Genomic DNA, 27732 nt, shown 5'->3' with positions numbered 1-27732 from the left:
TCATATTTTCTTTGCCTAGGAACTTAATAATACCAGGTCTCATGGGGTTGCCCTTCTTACCATAGAAGGAAAGAGGGAAAGAGGAAGGAAGGAAGGAAGGAAGGAAGGAAGGAAGGAAGAAAAGAAGGGAAGGAAGGAGGGAGGAAGGAAGGAAGGATGCAAAAAGAAGGAAAGAAGAAAAAGAAATCTCCCCTATCACAGATCATGAGAACTTAGAAACCTCTGTACCCAATGGTTAACTCTGTAATTATATTCCTGCAGCTCTATTTAAGGGGGGGGGGGGGTGTCTGAAAGCACAATATTTATTAGACAAAGAAGATCATGTTTCTCAAGACAGCAGAAGTACATATCGTCACAATCTCATCTTCCAGCAGTAGAGCGTTTGCTGAGTTGGGTGGTCAGCCGCAGTGAGACAAATGAAGGCGCCCCGAGCAGGCCCTGCAGCTGCCGTGGGGTTCTGCCCCAGCTGGAGAGTCACAGTGCTCCCTTTGCCTTGCAGTACTTCGCTGTGCGTTCTCTGGGGTGGGCAGAGATGGCTGAGGAGGACCTTGCCCCTGGGAAGAGCAGTGTCTCAGTCAACAACTGCATCCGGCAACTTTCCTACTGCAAAAACGACATCCGGGACACCGTCGGCATCTGGGGAGAGGTGAGTCTCCGCCATGGGAAAGCAGTGGCTCCTTCCCAGCATTCCACCATGATTTGTTAAACCTAGGATCTGTGAGGCCTTTGTTGTGAGGGGGCTCGATGTCTTTACCAGCGGCAGTGGACAGATTCTGTCTGCATGATGCACTAAAGAAGCTTATGGGCGACCCTGACACAGGCCACTCAGAAGCACACCCCCAAGAAAGAGCATTTCTTAGTGGCTTCCTAACCCTCTAATCCTTAAAGATCCATCAGCAAGCCTTCATAGCTAAGAAGCCTTCCCATTTATATGTGCACAATGAAATGTTCATCTATTAACAGTTTGGGGGCAGACAAACCATGGCTCTCGGTGACATGTGAGACCTACTAATGTACTAAAAGGTGACTAATTACCCTCACATTCTTGCTTTGGAGCCTGATAGTCATTGCACATGATCTCAGACCCGGTACCTACGTGTTGTCTCACTGTTAACAGAGTGACTCTACTTTGAATTATTAGTTAAAATAAAATCTGAGTGCTGGAGAGATGGCTCAGCTATTAAAGGCTAGGCTCTCAAACAAAAAGATTAGAGATAATATCCGAATAGAAAGTAGCAAAGGAAACACCTCGCATTAAGAACGCATCAAACAAGGAAAGTGTATTCAAGCTCTGTGACCTGCAGAACCGATCAGTAGCACCTTATAGAGTAGAACTTGGCTTTCAGCCTGGACTGTAGGCAGCCTCACCGCCAGTTTCTCCCAGCGGTACCTCGTGATGAGAAGCGAGTTCTCAGGCTCCCCGTGATACAGTCTACCCCAAGGGAGCGCTTTGCTGTGAGGCTAGAATACGCCGCTAACCAGACTTGCTGATCCTGTGCATGGAGGAAGAGAAGTTTTCTGTATTGCAAGAAAACCCTTGTTGAGACTTCTCACTCCTTCTGCGGGCCAGCCAGACACCCAGGACCAACTCTGACACTCAAGTGTGATGTCCATGCAAGAGAGTTAACAGTCTTTGCTCCCCTCCAAAATCAGTCCAGGGAAGTGAGCTGCCATCTGTACAGAGAAGGCCTGCAAAGCCATGCCCACCCTTTGCCAGCCACATCCCATGGACACAGGGTGCAAAGGTGGAGGAGAGGACATGGCTGTGGGCCAAGGAAGGGGAGTGAGTCATCGGCATGAAAAATAATGAGGGGGGAACTACCAGAGGGTGTATGTGGGGGCGGTCATTAGTAAAGGAAGATTCTCTGGGACATTTCTGTTAGTAATTTGTCTAGATCCAGAAGTGTAAAGAGTTAAAAGGTACGAGCTGGCTGGAAAGTAGGCTGGAACACACCAGATGTAAGGCCTCCATGTTTTCTCCTTGACTCCCAGGGCAAAGACATGTACCTGATCCTGGAAAACGACATGCTCAGCCTGGTGGACCCCATGGACCGCTCCGTGTTACACTCCCAGCCCATCGTGAGCATCCGAGTGTGGGGTGTGGGCCGAGACAACGGCCGGTGAGTGCTTTGGGCTGGTGAAGCCTAACACCGAAGTGTGATCTCATAGGGCCTCCCCCAATATGAAACTTAACAGAAACTGATCAGAGCTGCAGCAGACCAGAGTTAAGTGTCTACCTGGCTCCCCTGCCTCCTGAGGTATCACAGGCTTTTTCCTTCTGGGCTCTGTCCTTCAAACGTTTGTCAGCTCTGTGTCCTGCCTTTGCATCTTCATTTCACCAAGTTCCCGACTCATCAAACAATCTGCCCCTCTTTATTTCTCTCCTCTCTGTATTTCTTTCGTAATCAGTGCTGTGCTTGGTTGCACCCTGGCTACTTCAGACACATTGTACTAATGGTGGTTCTTCGTAAGAGGCTTGTTTGAAAGGATGAGATCACACACAAGCCTGAGCCTTCGATTTTTACGTCCAATGGGGATCCGGGGCTTGGGTTTGGCTAATTTGTTTTTAAAAACTTGAAATGTTGGTTGTAACGATTACATCCCATGTGTGTTTCTATGAAATTCTACTGAAAACCCGAGTTACTGCAAGAACTCTGAATCTTCTGTTCTCCACGGTGACAGGAAACTGATGTTCTGATTTCTAAGCCCGGGTCATAGCTAATAACTACAGCAGCTGTTATCACGAGCGTCGAACTTGGACCCCATGGTAAAGCAGTCGGACACCATCAGTTGGTGTGTCTGTTATAGTCAATTTTTCGGCAATTCCGAAGGTAGAGGAGCACTTGGGTCAAACTATGGGGCACTTAAAATATCATGTTGTTGGAAATGGACAAGAATATTACAAACGTAGTAAAAATCACAGGCTTGGTTGAAGGAATGGCTCCCCCAGACATTCTGGTTCTATATAGCAGGAGCCAAAGTGGAGGCCATTATAAACTCAAATAGCTAGGAACTGTGGATTTTGGTATTGTTGGTGGTGGTGTTTGACACAAGGCTCCAAGCATGCTAGGCAAGTGCTTCACCACTGTGGCACATCTGTAGCCCTGTGGTGTGTTTCTGAGGTTAACTCTTACTGACGTAAGGTTTCAGTCTATACTGTTTCTTTAAAATAGATTCAATCACTACGTGTGTATGAGAGAACGTGAATTGGATTCTCGATGGCAGAACCATGTGAGCTCTTTGCACCTCATCCTCTGTCATCTGAGGAATGAAGATGTGACAGGGACCACAACACTTGTACATGCGCCAGCCAGTGTGTACAATAATCGGCCCAACGATGGGAACATGCAAGGGTTTAATGAGTGTTTACTTCTGATTTGTTTAAAGCAACATGCACTTAGCAGATGCAGCTAATTACATGGTTTCTATTCCAAGGCACTGGGGATGCACTGGGGAGAGTCAGACTTCCACCAGCTTCAAGTATCACGGGGAGACGGGATAAGAAACCCTTGCCAGCCCTGATGAGTTCAGTTGACCTGCAGAGCAGAGAGCTCCTCACAGCCCTACCCTCGCTCACACCCCCACCAAAGAGCTCAGTGTAAGTTAGATGGCATTGTGTGGGTACCTTCCCCAGGCAGTCGGGTCTCCACTTGTCCCTGTGGTTAGGAGTGGAGGTGTCTTTGAGCCTGGTCCCTTTTGGAGTAATACATAAGGAAGCAAGTTTGTCCCTTAAAGGTTCTGTTTTTTCCCATTGGTCCCCTGAGCTTTCATGCCCTGGAAGAAGGAACCTTTGTGTTTCCAATATATATTTAACTTTCCTTTGCCTTTGATTCTCCCCCCTCCTTTTTTCTTAACAGCAATTTACAAGAGCAAATTCAATTTGTAATGCTGCAAAGGAAAGGGGTTTTTCACTTTGTATGAATAAAACATTAACAGTGTTTCATTTGCCGGGGAAAACAAGGCCATTTCGCATTCTCTTTTGTAGAGTTCCTTGCTGAGAAAATGGCATCTCTTGGGGGTGTTTCTTGATGTGGTTAAAATGAGTAAGGAAAGTGTGTGTGCCAGACTGAAAGGGCACAGACCTTCCCCACAGAGCATTGCACCCCACTGAGCCATGACACCTCAGTTTCTACAAGTTTTTTGGGTCTAATGTTTTTCTTAAGGCTGTCAAGTGAGTTCAGTTTCTTTATGGCTTCTTGGGTAGTCCTTTTACTTTAGCTGAAGAGGTCATCTGGGGGTAATACATGATGTCGCCCTTCCCACCGTCTTCTCGGGCTGAGTCCAAAAAGCCCTGTGAGCTGTGTAAGGAGTTGAAGTTGTCTCTGATGTTGGCTCTGTGGGGTTTGCTTATAGGATTTCAGTTCTGACTGCAGCTTTGTCTGGGCTTAAGGAGGGCTGCCTTCTTCATTGGGAACCTGTTTGCTTTACTGCCTGGAAAAGCGAGGCTGCCCCTTTCCTTCTTGGCCACACCCCCTTCCCTTCTTGGACATACCTTCTTAGCCACTTTGACTCCTTTAATCACAGTGAGACAAACATGGAGACTGCCCCTCTCCCAAAGATGAAGGCTGGTGAGAAGTTTTAAAGGTCGTGCATTTCCCAAAGTAGCACAAACAGATATGCAATGTGCTCACCACTGTGTGGAAGAGGGCGGGCGTCCTCAGGTGTGACAGCACTAAGACAGTTGACCAGAGGACCACTTCTCATTTGGTCTCTATGAGCCTGCCAGGCCACTATTCCAACAGTGGGTAGAAGGATGTCACCTCCCTGATTCAAAGGCCTATACAGACTTTGAACTCAGCATTTATTTACACCTTGGGAAGCCATTTTCTCCTTATTCCTAATAGACGTATCTAACATAAGTGAACCCAATCTCTCAACCCAAGGGAACGTTAGCAGAGACTCCTCACTTTTTTCCCAATGACAGATATGAACCCACCTTCTAGGATGGGGTGCCGAGATCCTGTATCCATTGGCCAAAGGCAGTTGAGTCTGTAACCTCTTCTGTCTCCCGTGAGGGAAAGGGATAGACGGGGTTGTCAGGGTTTCTGATCTCTTTAATGGGAAGCTTTCACGTTGGTGTGGAATGTAAGTTATCCATAGGAAACAAGCCAGGGCAGTGATTCTCAACCACTGTGGGTAGTGACCCCTTTGGCAAACCTGTCTCCACAAATATTTATGTAACGGTTCATAACAGTAGCAAAATTAGAGTCATGAAGCAGCAATGAAATAATTTTATGGTTGGGGGTCACCGCAACACAAGGAACTGTATTAAAGGGTCAAAGCTTCAGGAAGGTTGAGGAGCACTGTCCTAGAGTCGCCTGGGAAACTGTGAAACCAGGTGACAGGTCCTCCGACCCCTCCTTTTCCGCGGCTTTGGGTTGTAGTCTACGATGGTGTGTTCTCTGTGTTAGGCAGCTCTGTGTGATAAAGTGTCTTAGGTGATTAATTCTTTTAAAGGAAAGGATACCACGGCCCATGTTCCTATAGGACCAGGGCACTTTCATCCGGGTCCTACCTCCTAAAGGTCCCACCTCCCCCCTGCAGTGCTGTCTTCCAGTGGCCTGCGGAGGTGCAGGATATGCAACAGTTTCCTTCATGGCACCATATTCTCAAGAAGTAACCTTGGGAAAGCTGCTCGAGGAAGTAAACCCATCCCTTTACGTTAGTGGCAACACTAGACTGCCGAGGTTTGTTTATTAAGAAAAATCTGATTGCATCCAGTGAATAATGATTGTAAGTGGAGACCCCGTCGGGCCCGCTCTAATGAAGATAAAATCCCCCATAATTAATAGTCGCCATCAATAGCACGTGCGCGATGCCTTTTAGCGGCTGGCCCTGCATTCTTCTTTCTCGGGCTGAATGTGTTCCCTGCGAAACTGTGAGTGTGTGTGTGTGTGGTTTGCCCAGCACACCTCCTCCTCCCAGAAAACGCCTCACATGTCCCTTTTCCAACTGCAGTGCTGACTAATCGTAAATAGTGCCTTCCGTTGTCACAAAGTGTTCCTGAATTGCTGGATGATGACCTTTGGCTTCCTTGTTCTCTCTGGTTTTGAGCCCAGGAAATCTCTATCCGGTGAACACGGAACAAAGGACTGTGTTGGGCATTCTCAAACACCGTGCTCCTAGGTCATCTCCAGTGGGTTTCACAAGTGGCTTTGGTTCACGTTGCTTTCAAAGGCTTCCTGCCACACACGGCACATGTTCTCATTTCTGATTTTGCTGTTTCGTCTTGTTTCCTTTTTCAAAGACTGCACATTTTTTGGTTGGATCTTGACAATGCTAGAATTATTTAGTTAGGAAGGAAAAATGAAAACCACTCCAGCTGACCTCCCCCCACCCCCTACCCCCCACCAGCCCCCTCATTCTTTCTCAGCACTAGATATCGAACCCAGGGCCTCACCACATTGACAAGCACCCTATGACCTGTGTCCCCACCCTCTCTCCACTTGTTACTTTGGGACTTATATTACTTCACCGTTCAGTCTGGCCTTAAAGTCACCCTTCCATCCTAGACCAAACAGTATTTGGCTTTCTGTTTGCTTGCTTGAATTTTTTTTAAGGTTTTTAAAAGTTATGTATGTGGAGTGGCTGTGTGCACGTGTGTGCCGTGCCTGAAAAGGCCAGAGGCATCAGATCTCCTGGAGCTGGAGTTGCAGGCTGTTGAGAACCGCAGGATGTAGGTTCTAGGGATCTACCTCAGGTCCTCTGCAAGAGCAGCATGCACTCAGAACCTCAGAACCCGCTGTCCCCTCCTCACCCTCCCCCACCTTTAGCTTTTTTAGCTAATCTGAAAAGTTCCCTAGATTTTTGCTTCTCCAGCATTGCCTTTTTTTTTTTTTTTTTTTTTTTAAAGATGTGATTTACGGGTCTCCATATGGGAGATTGTTTCCTAATTCTATCCAATTGAGGATGCTGTGAGCCAGGCAGTAATGAAAGATTGATGGGACCCCAAGCTCTGCTGATGAAAGTTTAATCCAGAGTATCTGCCACCATGCCTCGGGGAGAGAAGTCTTTGGAGAAAGAATAATAATTCTCTCCTTGTGCCACACGATTGCCGTGACCTCTAGAGTTAATTTCTTTTTAGTACAACCTCAGGATAAGCAGGGACATTAGGATTTGCCTGACCACCCTGCCGACTTACATCGCAGTGGCCTCCTTGCCTCCTGTCAATCATGACCTTTGAACATAGAATAACCTTGAAAGAAAGACACTCTAAGTGAATGCCTAGGAAACATCCCCTCAGGGGATTCAGTCGCAGCAGTCACGGTGAAGCTGTCCTGTGAGAAGCGTCCCATCCATCTTGGTGGCTCTGGCTCTGCTTGTTGCTCAGTGTCCTGTGCAGGTTCTAGTGTCAGCCAGGGGCTTGCCCTGCTGTTTCTAGAGGATGGAAACAAGTTCAGGGAGTCCCTGAAAAAATGTTCTGAGCCAAGTGATGGGCCGGCCGGCCTTTCGGGATGCAGAGGGGAGGAAATGTTCTTGGCTACAACCATATTCTGAACCTTGCAGTAAGAATATAGAGGCTCCCAGGCAAGATTATATTCTTACTGCATTTAAAAGGAAGCTAAAGGTCTCAGGGTGTTTACATTTGAGATCAAAGCATTCAGAGTGACAACTGGTTTATGGAAGTGGCCACTGGACATTCACTGGCAGTACCATGAGGCTTAGGGCATGCATATCTTCTGGGACAAGAGCTGTGACAGAGAGAAGCTCTGCCCATAAGAGCTCAAACTTTCTCTGCTCTTAGTCACTCATCCTTGTTTATGTGAGTGGCGAAAAACTCAGAGGTCAAAGTCATATCATATTCTGAAACACTCTTCAAGGCTCCGTCTTGGAGCATTCCAAGTAGTCCTGGTTGGAGCAGTGGTTGAACCACTCCGATGTGGTGTTCATGTCGGGGACCAGCTGTGGTTCTCCTAGATCTAGGTGTTGCAGCTCCATTAGATGTTCTTCAGTGGAACAGCTGGTACAATTGCACTTTATCCAGGGTGAACAGAGGCCACATGTGAACTCTGGAGAGTGGGAAGGAGTCTTCAGGGTGACTGTGAAATCATTTGGCTGGAGCTTAACGTACTGTGCATGCCTCATTTGTATGGAGAGGAATTCCAGGACTCCCGGGTTCTTGCTGGAATTCCCGGCCAGTCACTTGAGTTGCTGTCCTCCAACAGGCTTGGGTCACCAAGGCTATACTCTCCCTGACCTTCATTGCCTCAGCCTCTCCAAGGACAAGAGAGTCATGCTGCCTTCCCTCCCTCAGAGTTCACAACCTTTGGGCTCAGGTATCACATCCCACGTTTCAGGGTTATAACTCCAACTGGGCATTCCTGTCTTCCGGGCTGTTTTCCAGAGAGTACTCTGAACGAATGCTCTTAGAAAATTAATGAGCCAGAAGGGGACAGTTGCCAGGAGTTGAAAGTCATCTTGCTCCCTTACAAATGGGACCCTGTTTGCATCTTTCCACGTGGCACATACCCAGCTTTGGCTTCTCGTTTGTAGAGTTGGCCGAAGCTGTATCCAGTGCCAGCAGGTGAAACAAGGGTCCAGAGGCTGGTTCCCATAGCAACGTGCTGACTCTCAAAATAGTTGTGCCTGTGAAAGAACCGAGTCCCCTACATAACATCAAAAATATAATATATGCCATGTGACTTTGTTAAAACAAAATTGCTAAAATTATTAATATAAAATTGTTAGGGAAAAAAGGCAAGGTGAACAATCCAAAGACAGCAGAAGAACCTTTGGGGGAAATTAGGAATTTAGGGCAGTTTTAAATTTAAGTTTATGACTGGCATCAATGGGAGGAGGGGCCCTTCCTTGGTCCAGCAAAGGCTCCTTTTCCTAGTATAGGGGAATGCCAAGGTGCTGAGGAGGGAGAGGGTGGTTGGGAGAGGAAGTAAGTACCTTAATGGAGGTGGGGGATGGGGGGAGATTGGGGGGAAGGGGATAACATTTGAAATGTAAATACAGAGAATATCCAATAATTTTTTTTAAGTTTAAAAAAAATTTAAGTTTAGCTTTAAAAAAAATGTAAGAACTCGATATAAAGTGTGCCTTTTATTTTTAGCCACTGACTCATTCTGGAAAGCAAGCAGAATATACATTTTAACAAATAAGCGAAGCAAGTTTGTGATACCCCATCGCCCATCCAGTAAGGTGTTTAAAGTACAAGGTTCCTTGACTTCCCCAGGACCTCAGGTTGGGAATCAGAGAACATTCTGGAACAGGAGTGTCTTGGGGTGTTCTTTTCTTCTCTAAGTTATAAAACAGACAGCAAAGTTAAAATATATCTCCCTCCAGCCAGTTCGTATTTATTGACCAATCCGAGCGACACTTCTGGCTTTCCACATGACTTAAAGAACCATCGAGCGTGACAGGAAGCCCAGCCCGCCCCCAGAGGTGTTCGCCAGCTCCCCATTCCCGTTTCCGCTGCCACCGGGAACTCCATTTCAAAGACAAGCGGACATTATATGTAACAGATGGAGGGAAATTTCTTAATATATTTTCCTACCGACTCGGTGGCATGCGGTCATTGTCCTGTGACCCTTCCATGCCGAAAGGAAACAGTCTGATTTATCTCCCTGCACCCTCCAGCTTAATAGTTGCTTTGTCTTTTTTATTGATGTAACAGAAGCGGCAGAAGACATTTATAGGAGAGATAAACCTAACACGATTCATTGAATTCACTAAGCTGGGTGTTGAAAGAAAAAGTTGCTTAAGGTGTGGCCGGGAAGCTGGCGCGCTGTACCAGTGAGAGCGGGGTGGATAGTGTACACCTTGTCTGCAAAGTTTGGTCTCTGTTAGGTCAGTTTTACTTCTGTTTTCACTTTCATTGTAATGGGGTTTGGACCCAGGGCTTTGCGATGCTAGACAAGTTCTCGGCCACTGAGCTACAGCCCCAGCAGCCGATTTGGGTTGCTAATCATTCTCGTTTGGAACCTCCTCTCAGAGCAGAGGACAAAAGAGGCCTGTCGTGATCTCTACATTTGTGCTCACGTCACTGTAGGTTGTTCTTGTACACTTCAAAGTGGGGTGCTGTAAAGGCGATTTTCTTCATTCCTCCCTTCCTCCAGCTGTCAACCTCTGGGATTCCGTTTTCCTCTTTATCGTTCTTGTTTGTGGCACAATCCACATCTCTGAGGATTTTATTTTAAGGTGTATTTATTTTATGTATATGAGTGTTCTATCCACATGTTTACCTACCTGCATGCCAGAAGAGGGCACCAGATCCCATTGTACATGATTGTGAGCCACCACGTGGTTGCTGGGACTTGAACTCAGGACCTCTGGAAGAGCAGATGGTGTTCTTAACCATTGAGCCATCTCGCCGGCCCACCCTCTAGGGAATTTTTTTTAATATACATTTTTAAGCCCTCACAGTTGATGGGCCCACCTCCAAAGTGCGGGCATGAACCAGAGTTTCATAGTCCTGCCCAGAGGGTATTGCACTGTGTGGTTGAGGCAAGTGACTCTGAGTCCCATGAGGCACTTCGTGATCTGGCTATCAAACGTGTAGACATGTTACCCAACACTGCTGTTTTTATGTCTTAACCCTGTGCCCACCTCTTCCATAAGCATTTGAATCAGCCATGCAGGCATGTACTGCAGTAGCCACTAAACCAAATACCTGGATGGTTTAAAGCAACATCCTTTGTGTTGAGTGTACACTCAATGGTTGGATGAGGAACCACTTCCTGTATCTGTCCTTATCCGGTCCCATAGTCACTCAGGTATTGCTAGCTATCCTTAAAACGTCTGCCTAGAGGTGACGCTCCTTCAGGAGCTGCCTGTTGAGTATCACCCCGGTGAGGTCTTTCTTCACCGCGGCCGTGAGAAGAAGGTGTGAAGAAACACCTTCTGTGTTCTGGAGCGCTGCGGGTGTGAAGGCTACACAGATAGACTGTCAGCTCCTTGACAGTCAGTCATGTCTTAGGTTGCACTGGTTGTGACTGAACCTGACACAGGCCTTGGAGTTGATGCTTTAATGTATTTGAAAGTCCCATGAAGGGGAGAAGAAAAGAATAATCTAGACTGTGTGCACGTTCTGTTGTGCTTCACAGCTTACTTCAGGTTTGCCAATTTGATCCTTTTTAATCCTTACAGAAACTTAGCACATGCTGTACCCCATCATAGGTGAAGACAAGGAAGCCCAGATTTTCACATGACTTGTTCAGTGTTTCGCCAAACCTGGTCTGAAACCTTGACTTCTACCTGCTAGCCCAACACTGGAACAGTACATCTTAGTTATCAGCATGAACACGCAGCTGCTTTACACCGAGGACTGTGAGCAGGTTTCCTCAGGCACGGGAGGGTCCCTGGCCAGAACTAGGCAAAGCTGAGAAGGGGCATAGTGTGGTTACAGCAGGTCAGCGCGTGTGTGCCCTGCAGCTGTCTTAGCAAATTGTCACAGATCCGCTGACTGAAAGCAACAGGAACTCACTCACCCGCAGTTTGAGGCAAGAGAGTTAGTCACAGCCTCACCAGGCTGAGTCAAAGGGAGGACAGGGCTGTGCTTGTTTTGGAGACTCGGGGAAGAGCCTGTCTCTGACCCCTCCCAGCCTCTGCTTACTGTTGGCATTCTTTTGTGGGATCATGTCACATCAGCCAGCCTCAGCTGTCACTGTAACTCGAATTGCTCTGGTGTGTCACCTCCCTGGGCCTCTAGGTTAGGACACCTATGACTGACCTCTGGGCAAACTTGGGTAATACCCACCTCCCTTAATTTTTAACCTGACCCCATCTACAAAGAACACCATTCCAGGCTGGAGAGATGGCTCGGCGTTTAAGAGCCCAATCGGCTCTTCCAGAGGTTCTGAGTTCGATTCCTAGCAACCAGAGTCTATAATGAGCTCTGATGCCCTCTTCTTTGCAGGTAGAATGCTATATACATAATAAACAAATAAATCTTAAATAATAACAACAACAACAAAACAAAAACCCTGCTATTTTCAGATACCGCCTACCTACAGGTGTCAGAGATGAGGAGCTGGTGTCTGGAGTTGGGAGACGGGTCCTGCTCCCTTCCCCATTGCTCACCTGCCCTGCTCTTCCACCTCCCACTCCCTCCCTCACAGTGCTACCTGCCCTGAGAGCATCACTGGAGTAAGCTGCACTCCAGGTAGATTCCTCAACCAGCTTTCCTGCGCCCATGTGACTCTGGGCAGCATTAACCCTCTGTACCCCTAGAGCCCACATGCAGCCTTCCCACACGGCAGCCGCCCTCTGCTTCTCTGCATGACGGGTGGGTGCAGTGGGCGAGAGACTGGAGGTTGCCCAAGAAGGTTCCCACCGCACCTCCTCTATTTTCTTCTCCCCAGGGCAGTTAAAACAGAATGTTTATGAACTAATTCATCATCCTTTCCCAGGAGGCTTATTTCATGGGTGAACAGTTCTTGCTCGAAAGCTATGTCTTCTTTCAAATGATGTATAACATGAGGTGGTGTCTGTCTTGAGTCTCTAGACGGGTGGTGTTCTTTCTTTCTGATGTTTAACGGGGAAGCTTGGGCCATGTACTGCGCATTTGTTTGTGGGTGCTTCACCTCAGGAGACACACAGGCACACGGCGGGTTCAGGCCTCTCTTCTACCTCAAGCCTTTCTATTCCTTTCATTTTGTTTTATCTCTCTACCTATTTACTTATTTCCTTCCTTCCTTCCTTCCTTCCTTCCTTCCTTCCTTCCTTCCTTCCTTCCTTCCTACTTGAGACAGGGTTTCTCTGCGTAGCTCTGGCTGTCTTAGAACTTACTCTGTAGACCAGGCTGGCCACGCACTCAGAGCTCTGCCTGCCTCTGCCTCCCAGCTGCTGGGATTAAAGGTGTATTTTTAATCCCATCACTACCCAGTTATACCTTTCCCATTTCTAAACTAGCATGTAGAGCCTGGTATCTAGGCATTCAAGAATTCCAATAAACTGCAAGTAATAAATACTGTAGATAATACATATTTATAGGAAATGGGTCCAGAAAGAAGAATAAACCATTGTATAATTATCAAGAAAATAAGACTCAGCAGGTTAGGGTATTGTCCAGGTCTATACTATTCTGCCTACATAGAGACTTCTAGGTCAGGTGGGGCTCTGTAGTGAAGCCTGTCTGATGATGGTGGTGGTGATGATGATAGTCATCAAAGAAACTGATACAAAGGTAAAAGCTTCAAAGCACAGAAGCCATTTTCCCCCTCAAAGGTTGTTGGCTTTACAATATATTCATTGTCTGCCTTTAGACTCTAAAATTATAGCCTAGTTTGTTGAGAAAATGGTCTCTTCTGACATTTCCTTATATTTAGGGCACTACCCCAGTGCTGGAATCTTGATACGGGTCACACTCCATCCCTGACATGGTGACGCTAGGGGTGTGAGATGTTGAAAATTGTGACACTAAACCTAGGTTGTTTCACTGTCAGTCATATCCTCCGAGGTGGTAGGCTAGGAAGACATAGATGTGACCCACTGTAACTGGATGTGCATCACGGCCATGAACTTCATTTAGACCCTTATACTGCCCAGCATCATTGGATCACAGTGACCTTTACAGTGAGGTGGGAAAACAAAATATATTCTTGAGTCACTTGAGTACTTACTGTGATCTTGGTTAATCACCAGTGTCACTTTGGCTAGATTTAGAATCACCATGGAAACAGAGGCATGTCTGTGAGACTGTCTCCAGAGAGGTTTAACTAAGAAGGGGAAAACCCACCCTCCTGTGAGCAACACCATCCCATGCATGGACTGTGGTTCCTGGATTGGGGGATGGGGCGGGGGGAGGACATGAGCGCCAGCATTCACCACTGTCAGCTTCCTAGCTGTGGGCGTGGTGTGGCCAGCGGCCTTAGCTCCTCCCACTGTGCAGCCTTCTATGATGTGCTTTCATCACAAGCAGCGAATGCACTTACCGTCTAAATCTAAACTGTAGTCCTTACTTGATGAATAGCTGCTCAACCACGGATACACACAAATTTGGGTTTTCCTAGACCCTTGTGATCATGCCTGCAAAGGGGAAATGTCTCATTTGGAATTGGGTGTTAACCAGGAGGACCCCGAATTTGTAGCTCTCAAGGTACAAAGCAGTGGACGGTGTCAGAGTGACCAGGAGCATCCTGTACAGTCTTTGTGGGGAAAACGGTCTAAGTGCAGTTTTGAATAATAAATCCGTAAACCCAGAGCACTGGTCGAAGGGAGCACTGTTGAAGGGTGCAGATGCCCCTACAACAAAGGACTTTTGTTTTGTTTGTGGTGCCTGAAAGGACTGAACTGGATTTTAAGGTCTGAATTCCAGTCTACCATTGCTCAGTGTGTTGTTGGGCGACGTACTTGACCCTCTCATTCCTTAGTTTGCTCATCAAGGTAGTGGCCAGAGTTGAGGAGACACGAGTGGCCAGAGTTGAGGAGACACGGGCGTGCTGTCTCATGCCGGGCACCCACACACCGTTTGCAGGTTCAGCCTGGGTGGGGAAGGAGCTCTAAGGTGTCTCCCCACTCTGCTCCCGTGGGTAGCTTCCCCCACGGTGGGTAGATCTCCTCAGGGCTCTGACCTCACCAGCACAGGCCAGCCATGGTGTGTCTGCTTGGGTTAGTCCTGCCTCTCCTTCTGCCATGCTTACAATTAATTGTCCAAATGGTTCTCTCATTTTTGGACCGCGACTTGTCAGAAGCTCAGTTGGCCATGGGCTGGGGGAGGGTGTAGCCATTCATCTTGGTGTGTGTTTTTGGAGTCATTTGCTATTCAAATCGAGAGTAACCTCAGATACACAGGGCTCCGCCATCTTGGAGATTGAGGTGTTGATGATTGTAAATGTGGGATCCCGCATGATGTCTCTGGAAGGCCGGTGTGGTCAGGTTTGGTCCCTATGATGACACTATTGGAAAATTGTGGAGACATTAAATGGTAAGGCTTATAGTTGGGGGTATTTGGGTGATTGGAGGTGCCCCCCTGAGATGGACTGATGGACTCCTACCCACTCTTCTCTCTGTTCTGCATCCTAGTCATGAGGTAAGTTCTGCTCTGCCACATGCTCCCATTATAATGTGGTGTCTTGCTACAGATCCAATTACTAGTGCACTGGAACCTCCAAAACTGTGAGCCAAACAAGCCTTTTCTCTTTATCAGTTGGCTCATTTTGGTATTTTTTTATCATAAGCCTGCAAAGCCCACTGAAATGTTAAGAATCTTTGTTTCTGATAAGCACCACAATCCACTGAGGGTTGAGCCTTTGTTTGGCCAGAACTAATTAGTGGCTAATTAGTACACAAACATTCTTTTTGTTAACATAAAAGTAGGGCAGGTGCAGTTAGAGGTACCATGTGTTCAAAAGTAGCCATGAAAATTAACAGTTGTAGCTGATCAAAACAGTAAAAAATGTTCTTTGGTGGTGAAAAGACCAAATGGATCTGACCAGTACTCTGTAAATGTACAGAATTTTGCTCGGGGTAAGTAATTCAGCTCCCTCGTGTGACATTCCATCAGCTTGTAAGATGGTTGAGACGTTAGGGCTACCAACAGTCCTCTGGATGTATCAGGCGTGTTTAAATATGCATTTGCATTCAGTTAGCAAGTCATGAGCCCATTTAACTCATCCCTGCAGTCAGAGGTGCCAGGGTGGACAGGGGCTGCGAGGACTCCCTTCCCTTCGCCGGGATAATCTTGACCCACTGCCCTGTCACGTTTTCCTGAGATTCTGAAGTTAAAATTGCTATTAAAAACTGGTCACTGGGTTGCTCTCTTCCAAAAAGGATATTGTAAGGCCTGCTTTAATGATGTAGGTTCCCTTCTTTTCATCCAAAAATGGACCAAACCAAACAACTTACTCACTCTGTCTCTCTCTCTTTCTCTGTGTGTGTGTGTGTGTATGTGTGTGTCTTTCTCTCTCCCTGTCTCTGTCTCTCTCTGTCTCTCTCTCTCTCTCTCTCTCTCTCTCTCTCTCTCTCTCTCTCTCTCTCTCTCTCTCTCTCTCTCTCTCTCTCTCTGCCCACTGCCATGGAGTCAGAGGATGGTCCTGAGTATGATGTGTGCTCCACATTCACCAGACCAAAAGATGCTGCCTTCTCTGCTCTTTTAAGAGATTTATTTTTATTGTATGTGTGTATGTATGTATGTATATATGTATGTGTGTGTGTGTACACATGAATGTGGTGTCCATGGAAGCCAGAGGCACCCAAATCCCCTCGGAGAGGAGTTACTGGTGGTCGTGAACCATCTGATGTGAGACCTGGGAGCTGAATCCTGGTCCTCTGCAAGAACAGATGGCACCCTTAACCACTGGGCCATCTCTCCAGCATTGTCTTCTTTTTCTTTTTAACCTAAACTCTGCCCAAGCTTCTCACACAACCCAGTCAGCCTCCTCGTGACTGATCACATTTGAAAGGAGCACAGGTTATAGGAAAGAGCATTTGTTTGTAGGTTAAGCATTCAGGAATGTGGGTAAATGGGGACACCAACTCAGGGAACATGAGCCTCATATGTGAACTCTGTGGGGAGCTTTAATTGAATGAACTCTGTAGAGTAGGCAAATGAAAATTCAAGCTGATGTTAGCTCACCTGCTCCTGAGTCAGACTGTCCTTTGTGTGGGAAGGAGAGGGAAGAAGAAGAATTAATGCATGATAGGAACAGAACATCTGGAGAATCAAGTTTTGTGTTTCCGTCGGTATTAATTGAGTTCATCCGTTGTCTCTGAACCTCTGCTCATGAAAGGGGACTGTTAATGAAGCAACTAGGAGGTGGAAACGCTTGTTAAGGGGGTGGATCACTGGTTAAGAGTATATACTACCTACCCTTCTAGAGGACCAGAATACAGTTCCAGCATCATATCAGGCACTGCTCACAACCACCTATAACTTTAGGGAATCAAGTACCCTCTTCTGGCCTCCACAGACTCAGGTACACATGTGTACACACTGACACACACACACACACACACACACACAGTATATACTCACACCGATACTTACACGTATACATCAATAAAAGTAAAATTTGAAAAATGAAATAAGATAGCTAACATAATGTAGCCGATAGAATGCTGTGTCTAATCGTGTGAAAGGAAAAACCACTGGGAAGGTATAACATGTTACAGAAATGCCAATATTTAGTAAGTGTGCGAGGCTAACAAGCAGTGTGCTAATATCCACAGCCAGGCAGTAGAATCTTGGGCTTCGTGGGCCATTCTGTCTGAGCCTGTTATTCATCTTCATCACTGTCACACGAACCCAACCTTAGAAAAGATACAGACAAAGGCACGTGTCTGTACTGTCATAAATCTTTATTTACAAAGCAGGTACAGAATGGTGCTTCCCAAATTGATCCCAAATGGCACTGCCCCCACACAACTGGGAACTTGCAGTGAGCAGGAAAATAAGATGAATCTCGTAGCATATAAATAATACCTTCGTTTAAACAACGCTGAAGGGAGCTGGAAAGATGGCTCCACAGTTAAAGAGCTCTGTCTGTTCCTTCAGATGACCTGGGTTCAATTCCCAGCACCCCCATGGCCCCTCACAACCATCTGTAACTCCAGTTCCGGGGGGTCTGATGCCCTCTCCTGGCCTCCGCAGGCACCAGCCAAACACATGGTGTGCTAGATGCAGGCAAAACACCTGTAAAATTAAACAAAACCTCCACACTTTGAAGAGTCCAAACACTAGACACCTATGCCTGCTGTGGTTCCTGTCGTCCGTGACATGGTTGGTTTCTCTTTGTGACATCGAGGTCCCTGTGTGGGCCAGAGACACAAAGTCAAAAGGAGACAGGTTAAGGGCAGTTCCAGCCTGGAACTTTAGCTTGTTCTTTTTTGTGCTCCTCGTGAAGGAAACGACAGTTAAGGGCCATGTTAGACTTCCTCCAGGACGGAGCCAGAGCAGCAAGCTCCAAAGAACAGCTTTGTGACCACCAAGAAATTAAAGGGGTTCCATTTTGAAATCTCAGTTATTTTTTTTAAAGATCTTTAAAAGGGGGGCTGGTTGATCCCAAATCTGAAAGATGCAGCTGTGAGCGTTCATGGGCAGCACTGGTTCTGATTCATATTCCCCTCACCCCTTTCTGTTTCCTTCCCCCTTCGTACTCCTCCCTCTCCCTCCTCCTCCCCCTCTCTCTCTTCTTCTCCCTCTCCCTGTGTGTGCGTGTGTGTGTGTGTGCGCGTGTGTGTGTCTGTGTGTTGATTTGTTTGGCTGTCACCCTGTTTTCACATCCCTTAAGGAAACACACAGTAGTGTTGTTGGTGGCTGTATGGTGACTGTCTGTTCCGTGAAAAGCAGCCACTGTTCTGCCCTCTGCATAGCTGTTCCTGTCCCATTGTCTCCAGCCAACTCAGTTCAGCTGTCCACAGTGCCACTAGCACTTGGTAGACCCTGAATCTGTTTATCCAAAGGGTTTTGTCAGTTGTAGTTTTAGCAATCTGAAATGTGGCATGGTAGCTGCTGTGGCTGGCTGTTTGGTCGGTCCATCGGAGGTTGACAAACACTACCACTGTGCTATCTCCCCTGTGCATCCTTGTGGTTTTAATCTGCATTTAATGACTTCTGATGCTACAACCTTTTTATGTGTTTATGAAAATGAAATACGTTCCTTGGTAAAGTATTTGTTCAGGTTATTTTCACTGGTTTTTAACGTTCCTTCAGTACTGGAGATTGAATCCAAGGGCTTGCACATGCTAGGCTCCTACTCTAACCATTGATCTACAAACCTTAGCCACTGTCTAAGATCTTGCTATATGGCTTAGGCTGGCCTTGAACTCATGACTCTGCTGGCTCAGACTTCCCAGGCATTTGCCACCACACCGACTTATTTATTTTATTATTATTAGCTGTGAGTGGTGGTCATGAAAGGAAGCCTCATAAGGTCAGCTAGGGCTTGAAGCCCTGGAGACCCAGAAGAGACAGTAGGAGCTTTGCCTGTTCCTGACTCCAGGTCCCTGTCACATAGCCTCAGCTCCCCCATAGAGAGAATTGTGGTCATCAGTCACATAAGGGCAGTGCCCACATGTAGATGAGGCATCTCAGACCAAGCCAGTAGGAAGCACCTGCTGTCAGACCCACTGCACCCCAAAGCTGTACAGGCATAAAGATGTGTGAGAATTACAGCAGCAATCGCAAGAGCTGTAACACTGCTGGGAAGAGAAAATTCCTGCTCAGCTCAGTGCAACCAGTGCAGAGGCTCAGAGCAACAGCAGTGCTGGCCCTTCCCCTCTGCGTGAACCCTCCTCCCTGGCCAGGCCAGAGGACTCCAGGACTAGCCTCGGGTACACAGACCAGCAATTAGCTTCATGTAAACCAGAAGCAATACAAATACCCGCTCACTGGTGGATGGATAAGCCGTGGTACAGCTAAATAAACAGAAAATGGAGTGTTTTGAAAATAGAATTCTCAGTAGTGAAAATAAATGAGCTCCTAGCAGACTTAGCCGTTCACTAAGTCACAGAAATGAGACTTTAAAAGCCATACACACTGCATAATTCCATTTCTGTGGCATTTGGGGGAAAGTAAAATTATTGAGACAGAAACCAGATGGTAGTAAATAAGGTGTGGGGAAGGGGCTGGAGAGATGGCTCAGTGGTTAAGAGTACTGGCTGCTCTCCCAGAGGTCCTGAGTTCAATTCCCAGCAACCACATGGTGGCTCACAACCACCTGTAACTCCAGTTCCAGAGGACCTCTTCTGACCTCCTAGGGCACCAGACATGCACATGATACAGGCAGGAAAAACACGAATACACACACACATACACACACACACACACACACACACACACACACAAATAATACTAATAAAATATTTTTTAAAGTAACAAGAATTTATCTTGGCTTCACTCCCGTGCTCCACCCTTGTCCCCTGCCCTACATTTTCTTGGTCAAGTAAGACTTGAATTTCTTGTGTGGAGACACAAACATGGCTTTTCTCTAGGTGTGGTTGTGGATGTTGTTCAGACAGCTGCTTCCCCTTTCCACAGAGCGTGGAGGCACCTGGAGTCCCCTTGCCTTTCACTGTGATGCTGCTTCTCTGAGGCGAGAAGCCAGGGTCTGAGCAGGTAGGGAAGGAAAGGGCTGAGGAGGTGGGGATTGGCACAGGGCAGGCAGGGGAGGGGCTGGGCAGGGCTGAACACCTTGGGGATTGAGTGCTCCTGGTGGTTAGGATTCAGAGTTCCTGGAGGGTGATGATTTTCATCCTCCCCGCCACCTTCCATTCCCCCAGCTGTGGGGAACATGGTAACTGTGGTTTGGAGGCGCTAGTTAATCCCTACAGTCTGGTGAGTGGCAGGGAATTGCCCAGTGTCTTTGGCCTGGCAGGAGGTTTTGTACACTGAATATTGCATAAAGTAAATGAGCTGTGCTGTCCGCCTGCAGCTTGGGACTCTCCCACATACAAAAATTTCTGTTGTAAACGCACATTTGTTATAAAGGGCCTCTGCATGGAATAGGTTAGGACAGGCAAAGCCTGGACCCACTGACCAGAGACTATCTTGGGGAGGAGGCAAAGTTGCTGTGAGAGCGCTCAGTTAGTGATCATGTGATAACACCAGGAGCTCTTTTTGATGAAGGCCATGTCCTAATCTAAATGCAAGCCATGCTTCTGCCTCACGGGTTTGGTGTGGCAGAGTGGGGTTTCTTCCACAAAGACACACAACAACCTCCAGGAATAAATGCCTTCCAGGACAGGACCCTCTAAACTGGGAATATTCCCTGTCCTCACTGAGCACTTGGCATACACTATCCCGGTTCTTTGCAGGTCTGAACTGAATTCTTTTCTGCCCTTTGCTTCAACTGTGATCACTGTTTGCATGATTTGTATTAGGATTCTTGCTGTTCAAAGCGGTATGATCAGCTGAATAAAGAAGGCCATCGCCGGGTCTTTGGACCAGGTCTCCCAGATGACTGAAAGGTGCTGATCCCTAAGGTGTCCTGCCCAGACACCAACGATCAGGGGAAGCATAATTACCTCCCTCTGAGCTCTGAGTGGAGAGGGGGGTCACAGGTCTTCCTAATTGACTCCTGCCAACTGTACAAGGTACCCTCTCCATGTGCAGTCCACAAGACACGTGCCTGCAGAGTTTCTGTGGGGTCCCGAAGATGGGCTGCTTGTATAACACAGCAGGAACCCTGCCGCGGGCTCGCTCACTCCACCCCCAAACTCCCACACTCTGCCCCTTCATTGTAGCAGTTACTCTGCACAGCACACGGGGAGAAACACTGGCCTGGGCAGGGCTTCAGAAGGGAATACTTAAACAACAGGCTCAAGTGTTCAAGGGAACGTTCAGGGCTTTCCTCCTCCTAATTTGAGGAAGAAGTTGAAAGGCTGCTAGTTCAAAGCTGCTTTGATCTCTGCCTGAGGAATATAAACATTTCGTGGATGATGTGTTATGATAGTTCAAATTCATATTCTACATTTCCTAGTAGCTCTCTTTCCAGGAGCGAATGAGAGGGCTTTGTTCTGTAATGAGCTAAGAGTGTAGACGTTGTTATGACAATCCCTTGGCTTTCTTGTTTAATATTTATACTCGTCTAATCAAACAAATTGAAATTGGATTATGTCTGTTGCACATTATAACGGCTATTATCCAGTTTAAATGCAGGTCTGAAAGAAATAAAATTGATTTTTTTTTCTCTCTCCTGCTTCTTGGGGACGTGTCCTGGGTTATTGGTATGCCGGCTGCATTTCCAGTCAGCTTTCTAGGGGGAGGGAGCGATAAGTAGCCTCGGAGGTTCCCCCCTTAATATATTATGCAAATAAACTGCAATATCTCATTCTAATTAGGAAGCACATTGGCTTGAGTTGCTTCCCTGCTTTTTATAAATCACCTCAGGTTTCTTTTCCTGTCAGATTTTTAAAGAGGATAATAATTTTGAGCAACATTCTTATTTTTAGAAAGGAAAAAAAAATCCCCCAGAATAATAGTGTACGTCCTTATAATACTTGGTTACTACAGTAACAGCTTCCTTATTTATTAGAGAACATGTTGGGGTAAGTACCAAAATCTTACATATGACTGAGCTTATGTTTCTACGGACTTGAATTATTTCCATTGCACATTATACTGGTTATTATCTATTTTAAATGCAGGTCTAGAAAAAATAAAGTAGATTTTTTTGTTGTTGTTGTTGCTGTTCTGCTATGATACTTGGCGATTTTATTTTCCATCATGTTGGAAGCATGCTTTATGCAGCTGTGTGGGAAGAATGTTGTGACTGGTGCTAGGGACATGCTAGGAGCTTACAGTTGACCTGATATACATCACACAAATGAAAGTGTTGCAGCCCTGCTGACCACTGCCAGATGCAGGGTTATGGGCCAGAGAACACAAAGGCATGGGTGCAAAGCCCTGGAAAGAGGCTCCTGAGAGAGGCGACCACTATCTGAACACTAACTAGTAACACTAGTAGGTGTTTGGGAGCAGGAGTCTGCCCTCTGATTTGTAAAAGTGTCCTGTGCTGGTTACATAATTGTTGGAAATTTCAAAAGGGACGACAGTCACTAAAATGTAACCATCAAATGTAGATGCATTATCCCTGTATCAGAAAATGTGCCTGTGGCTGAAAGAGCCCCCCAAGAGCATGACTACACCCACTTCCGCCTTTGCCTGCTAGAAGTCACACACTGATAGATTGCTGCTTTATTATAAAGGAGGTGGATTGGAGTCATCCACGGGAAGAAGCACATGGGGGCAGGTCCTTGCTCTGTTCGGCAGGTTGTATGAAGACAGAATGACAGTGTGACGGTAGCACAGGATATTGTCACCCATGAGAGCTTTACCCCAGCCTTGGGTGGCCAGGATTGAGGGCTCCAACATGTAGGTTGAACTGGTTCGGGGGCTTGTCTCGGTCTCTAGCACCTGCATAGTTGGAGCTAAGGCTACATCACCCAAGGCCTCCAGCAAACACCACCTCTGGGAGACAGACAGGCATCTCGGTGTCTTGGAGAATAAAAGACAGGGAAGCGATGTGGGGAAGGGCATTTCCGGAGGGAACAGTTAGCGCAAAGGCTCTGGGGTGGGAATAGCTAGACACATTCAAGGAACTGGCAAAAGAGCAAGAAACTGTTTACAGCAATGGCTGGAAAGGGGAGCAAGGGTCATATCCCATGTGACCTCAGAGGCTCCGGAAGTATTTGTGGATCTTTGTTTCCATTGCAGGGGAAGGTTAATGGGAGGGTTTTAAGCAAGGAATTTTAATGCTCATAATGATTATATATTTATCAAGACAGGGCCTTGCCGGCTGGTGGTGATATACACCTTTTATTCCACAACTTGGGAGGCAGAGGCAGGTGGATCTCTATGAGTTTAAGACCAACCTTGTCTGCAGAGCAAGTTCCAGGACAGCCAGATAAACCCTGTCTTGAAAACCGGAAACAAAAAAAAAAAAAAAAAAAGATAAGGCCTCACATAGCCAAACTGCCCTTGAACTCACAGTATCGCTTGCGCCTGACCCTGAACTCCTGATCCCTCTGCCCCCATCTCCCTAGTGCAGGGATTACAAGCCACCATGGGAAAAGGTTTTAAAGAGACCTATCTATGTATGTAGAAACAGTCTGTCAGGGACAAGAAGGGAGTCACGGAGACTTGAACCGCCATTACAACCATCCCAGTGAGAGAAGACCACCATGGGAGCCGCGGTGGTAGCTCTGAGGTCAGAGAAGTGGGAGGGGCATGTTTGGTGGGAGTCTATCAAGAAAGCATTGGCGGTTATCAAGCGCGACTTCCATACCAGGACGCCACCACCCCCCCCCCCCCCCGTCCCATCTGACTGACCTGTTGCTTCAGTCCTGCTACAGGAAGGGGGGCAACCAAAAAAAAAAAAAAAAAAAAAGAAAAGAAAAGAAAAGAAACCTCTAGAATTGTGTGGGAGGGAGGAAAGTCACTGTAAAATCAGTTCCTCTGCCCTGGTTGCTGAACTCCACCCCCTGTAATCACCCACAGCGCCACCTTCAGGTAGGCTGCATCCATACCTTGGAGCTGCTGCAAGGAGCCGATTCTGAGTTGTCTTACAAGTAACGGGTAACACAGGTCATAGACTCTCTTATGAAGTAAATGGCACTGCCCCTGCAGAGACACCTACTAACCAGAAAGGGGAGTCTGTCAGCTCAGATTCTGGTTAGCATGTGCTTATCGTAAATATTGAACAGCTAAGTAAATGTTTGGTCCTGTTCTAAAACATGAACATTAAGAGATTCCAGTACACCTGCTGTGCTTCTCCAAGTCAGACAAACTTCCTAGTTTAACACACTACTTCATTTCTACGTCTGTTTCCCGTCTTCTCTGCACAAGGAGCGTGGGGAGTTTGAACAAAACACAGCCAGCCTTCTACTTCATTTTGTTAATCAATCAATCAAATAACATATTCTTGTCCAGCACAATTAGGCAGAGGAAATATTTTGTGCACACAATGTAATCAGCAAATGAGCTAGCCTCCTCCTTACAAACTTCTGTTTTGACCGCTAGTCCCATTTAAAATGCTGTCACCTAGCCAACTGGACACTTTTCTGCTTCCATGTAGGTGGGGGAGGGCTGTCAGCTAGAAAGGACTGTGTTAAGGGTGCCAGGGTGCACTTGGCTTCAAGTCAGCGCTCATAAGAGGTGTCTTAAGCAGGGCTGGAGAAGCGAGTTGCTGTAAGGGCTTTGTGCAAATTAGCAGGTAGTCTGGAAATGTACCATCAGCTCAGTTTGCCTTGGGCTCTCTTCTGAAATCTACTCATTCCGCTCACTTTATGCTTTGTGGAAGAGTCTGTCGTGGAGGCTCTCTGGTTATGGGTAGTACACACACACACACACACACACACACACACACACACAATGGGGTCAGAATGAACTTTCTTAACAAGCCTCGAGACTATACGTAGGAGAATGCTAATCCTAGACCGTAGTCCGGGATGGCGGGTTTGCACAGCCCCCTTGCTCAAGACCCTTGCATCTGGAGTAGCCGCCTAAGCATCTGGCCCGAGCACCTGGCGGGAGCACCGCTGGAGGGCCCCGGCTCAGCAGCCAATGGGAGCTGGCGGCGTCGCGGGTGGGGCGGGGCGGCGCGGAAGCAGCGAGCTTGAACTTGAGATGGAAGCGCTGCCGCTGCTCGCCTCTGCTGCTAGCTTAAAGCAAGTGCACCCAGCTGGCTTGGCTAGGGTACCAGGTCCTTGTCCTAGAGCCTCCGACAGTGCCTCCGCCCTGCTCCGGTAACTGGCAGACGGACAACTCAAGGTAAGGAAGTTGGAGAGGGGCCGCACGCCTTTGTCTGCAGGTGCATGGGGGTACTGGGCTCGGAGGCAGCGAGGTGGATCCTGGGGACACGCGGGACAAAGGCTGCAGCCTCCCTGCCCGCGCTTAGCATGATCCTGGAGGAGGGCAGCCAGCTGGTCTGAGAAGGGGTCTTCTTGGAGGCATTTCTTTGATCTCAGTTTACCATCAGTGACAGGAAGTGCTGGACTGTAGACAGTCTGCACCGGGCATTTGTGTGATGACCAGTGCCCTGTGGCTGAGTGTGTTCATCTCACAAGTGCCCCCAGGAAATGTTCATGTACATCATTTCTAAATTAGAAGTGAAAAATACCACATTCTTTTTAATGCAGTGTTTGAATTAAGGGCAACATCCTTTGTGTAGAAAAACCCAGTTTCCAAATAATTTTATTTATGTGGCAGAATATTGGTACGATTTCCATCGATAGAAAATGCCTGAAATTCCCATAACGTGGAAACACAGCCAACTTATCACATGCGTGTTTTTGGCACTGAAAAAGTGGTGGTTTGGAAAAAGAGAAACACAGTGGTTTAAATATTGCTTACAACACTTGATTAAATTCTTGAGGAAGCTGCGCCTTTCCTAGCAGTTACCCATTTCTGTCCCAGTATTGTAACCAGACACGTCTATTGATCCTCTAATGAATTTGTAGCTGTGAATCTTCATTACTGCTTTGGGTGGGAGGGGATGGGAGGAGGGGGGAGGAAGTGAGAGGGGGTAACCCATTAGTCTTTTTCCTCCTCCTGATAACTCTGCAGCCGCAGCCTGTCTTTCCCTAGGTGTCCTGGAGTTTACATGGGATTCTGCCTGGTTTCCTCTAGTTTCCCCAGACCACTGGGCACTCTGGCTCCCCTCCATCCTTGCACAGACACAGGGGCATTCTGTAAGTTTTCTAGCCTAACATCCAGATCTTTGCTGCTTCTTAGTTACTTGCTTTTGGGAAGGAGTAAATGTCTAGAGATCTTCCGCAAGGAGTTGGAGACGGGAAATAGTGTCAGGAAAACCCACCCTAAGTTTGTATGTGTACGTTTTTTACCCATTCTTTTGTAAAATCGCCTGTGACTGTTTCCTCCCAAATGAGATGGGAATAAACTGAACAGGGGTAGATGTTCCATCGAGCGCTGGCCACTGACAGGGAAAAAAAGTGCCATGGTTTGAGCTCAGCAGTGGGAATCCCACTTTTTTTTTTAAACAGTGTACACTTGGCTTTTAAACAGCGGGGAGTCGTTTATTTATTTAACAAATATTGAACTTCAGAGCACTGAGCCTCAGGCTTGGGGATAGAGCTGTAGATGCCTCCTTGTGTTATTCTAACTCCCACTGTGCTGTCTCCTGGCCTGCTGTCTTCTGACACCCTAGAGGGCAGGGTGGGTGACCTTGAGCCCTGCTGGCTGCACTGTTAGCTGAGCCCAGGGCCATGAGTAAAAACAGGTGGAACCCAGGTCAGCGCCACACAAAGAAGGGGTAGGGAGATGTCAGGTCTGTGGCCTCTCAGGATTGAACTTCCGCCATGCCAAGAATAGATTCCTCCCCGGGGTAGCCTGGGCTGTGAGCAGTGGTATTGATCATTCGGCTGTGGCAATTCTAATCTATTACAAAAACTATCATTCATGCCGTCTCTGGCTGTCACCTGAGTGACCTTTATCTTGAACAAACCCTCAGAAAAATGAATCCCCTCCTTCCCTACAAACTAAGCAAACCTGTGTCTACCACAGCCCCCGGCTGGCCAAGATGGGCTCCAGGGTGGGTACCTTAGATGTATTTCTACTCTTGGTACACCAGTGTGGGCAGAAGATTAATGCCAGATAACTTCATATTCATCTGGATTTTCAGCCTTCCACCAATCTCAGCTGTGATATACTAAATAGAAGGATAATTTCTTCTTTGTTAAGTGGTGGCCATGTTAAACACAAACCACGGCATACATTTATTATTTATTTGTTTGTTTATTTTGAGTTCTTAGGCATTGGATCTTGTGCCCTCTCATGATACTTGTGTCTCATAAAATACAGAACTTTTAGATGTACAAATGGACAAGTGTAGACAGAAATTCTTCAGTGTCTCTTTGAGAGTTTAATTGTAATCATCCTTAGTTATACTCCATAGGTTAATATGTTTGACAGCTCCAGAGAGGCTGTGAGTCAGACTCTGTAGGACGTACCTGGAGACTGAGATGGTCCATGCTCAAAGAAGCACAGGAAAACAATTCTGGGAGCAAGATCATTTAGGGACTTAGGCTTCCTTGAAGACAGTCAAACAGCATGGCATAGCAGACAGGAGTTAACTCAGTGGGAAGGACCCATCCTACGAGGTAAGGCTTGAGTTGGGTCTCAAGACTTGGGTGGCCAGACAGAAGGTGGACTAAGGAAGACCAGAGTAGTCTATGTGCAGACGGAAGGGACAGGTGGGAATAAGGTCAAGCAGCATCCTTGTGGTTGCAGATTTGACTTTTGATGGTCACGAGACCTCTTGAAAGAGGAATGCCAGTGGCCGGTCTACTTCATCCATGAAGACCCTGGAGAGGGCCGTCTGGAAAGGA

At 47.1% G+C, this 27732-nt stretch overlaps 1 protein-coding gene across 2 annotated transcripts in view; it reads left to right on the top strand.

The window, feature by feature from the left end:
• The window catches only part of APBB2 (amyloid beta precursor protein binding family B member 2), a 294663-nt gene that overhangs the window by 235943 nt on the left and 30988 nt on the right, over positions 1 to 27732 (top strand). For both annotated transcript variants that reach the window (XM_080916433.1, XM_080916432.1), the window contains exons 10-11: positions 500 to 646; positions 1993 to 2120. In XM_080916433.1, coding sequence (XP_080772559.1) covers positions 500 to 646; positions 1993 to 2120 — 275 coding nt within the window. The remainder of the gene's footprint in view (positions 1 to 499; positions 647 to 1992; positions 2121 to 27732) is intronic.

Source organism: Micromys minutus (genome assembly GCF_963924665.1).
Source record: "Micromys minutus genome assembly, chromosome: 1".
Classification (NCBI taxonomy): domain Eukaryota; kingdom Metazoa; phylum Chordata; class Mammalia; order Rodentia; family Muridae; genus Micromys; species Micromys minutus.
Note: the sequence above shows the minus strand (reverse complement) of the source record. Positions and strands in the feature narration are given on the sequence as shown.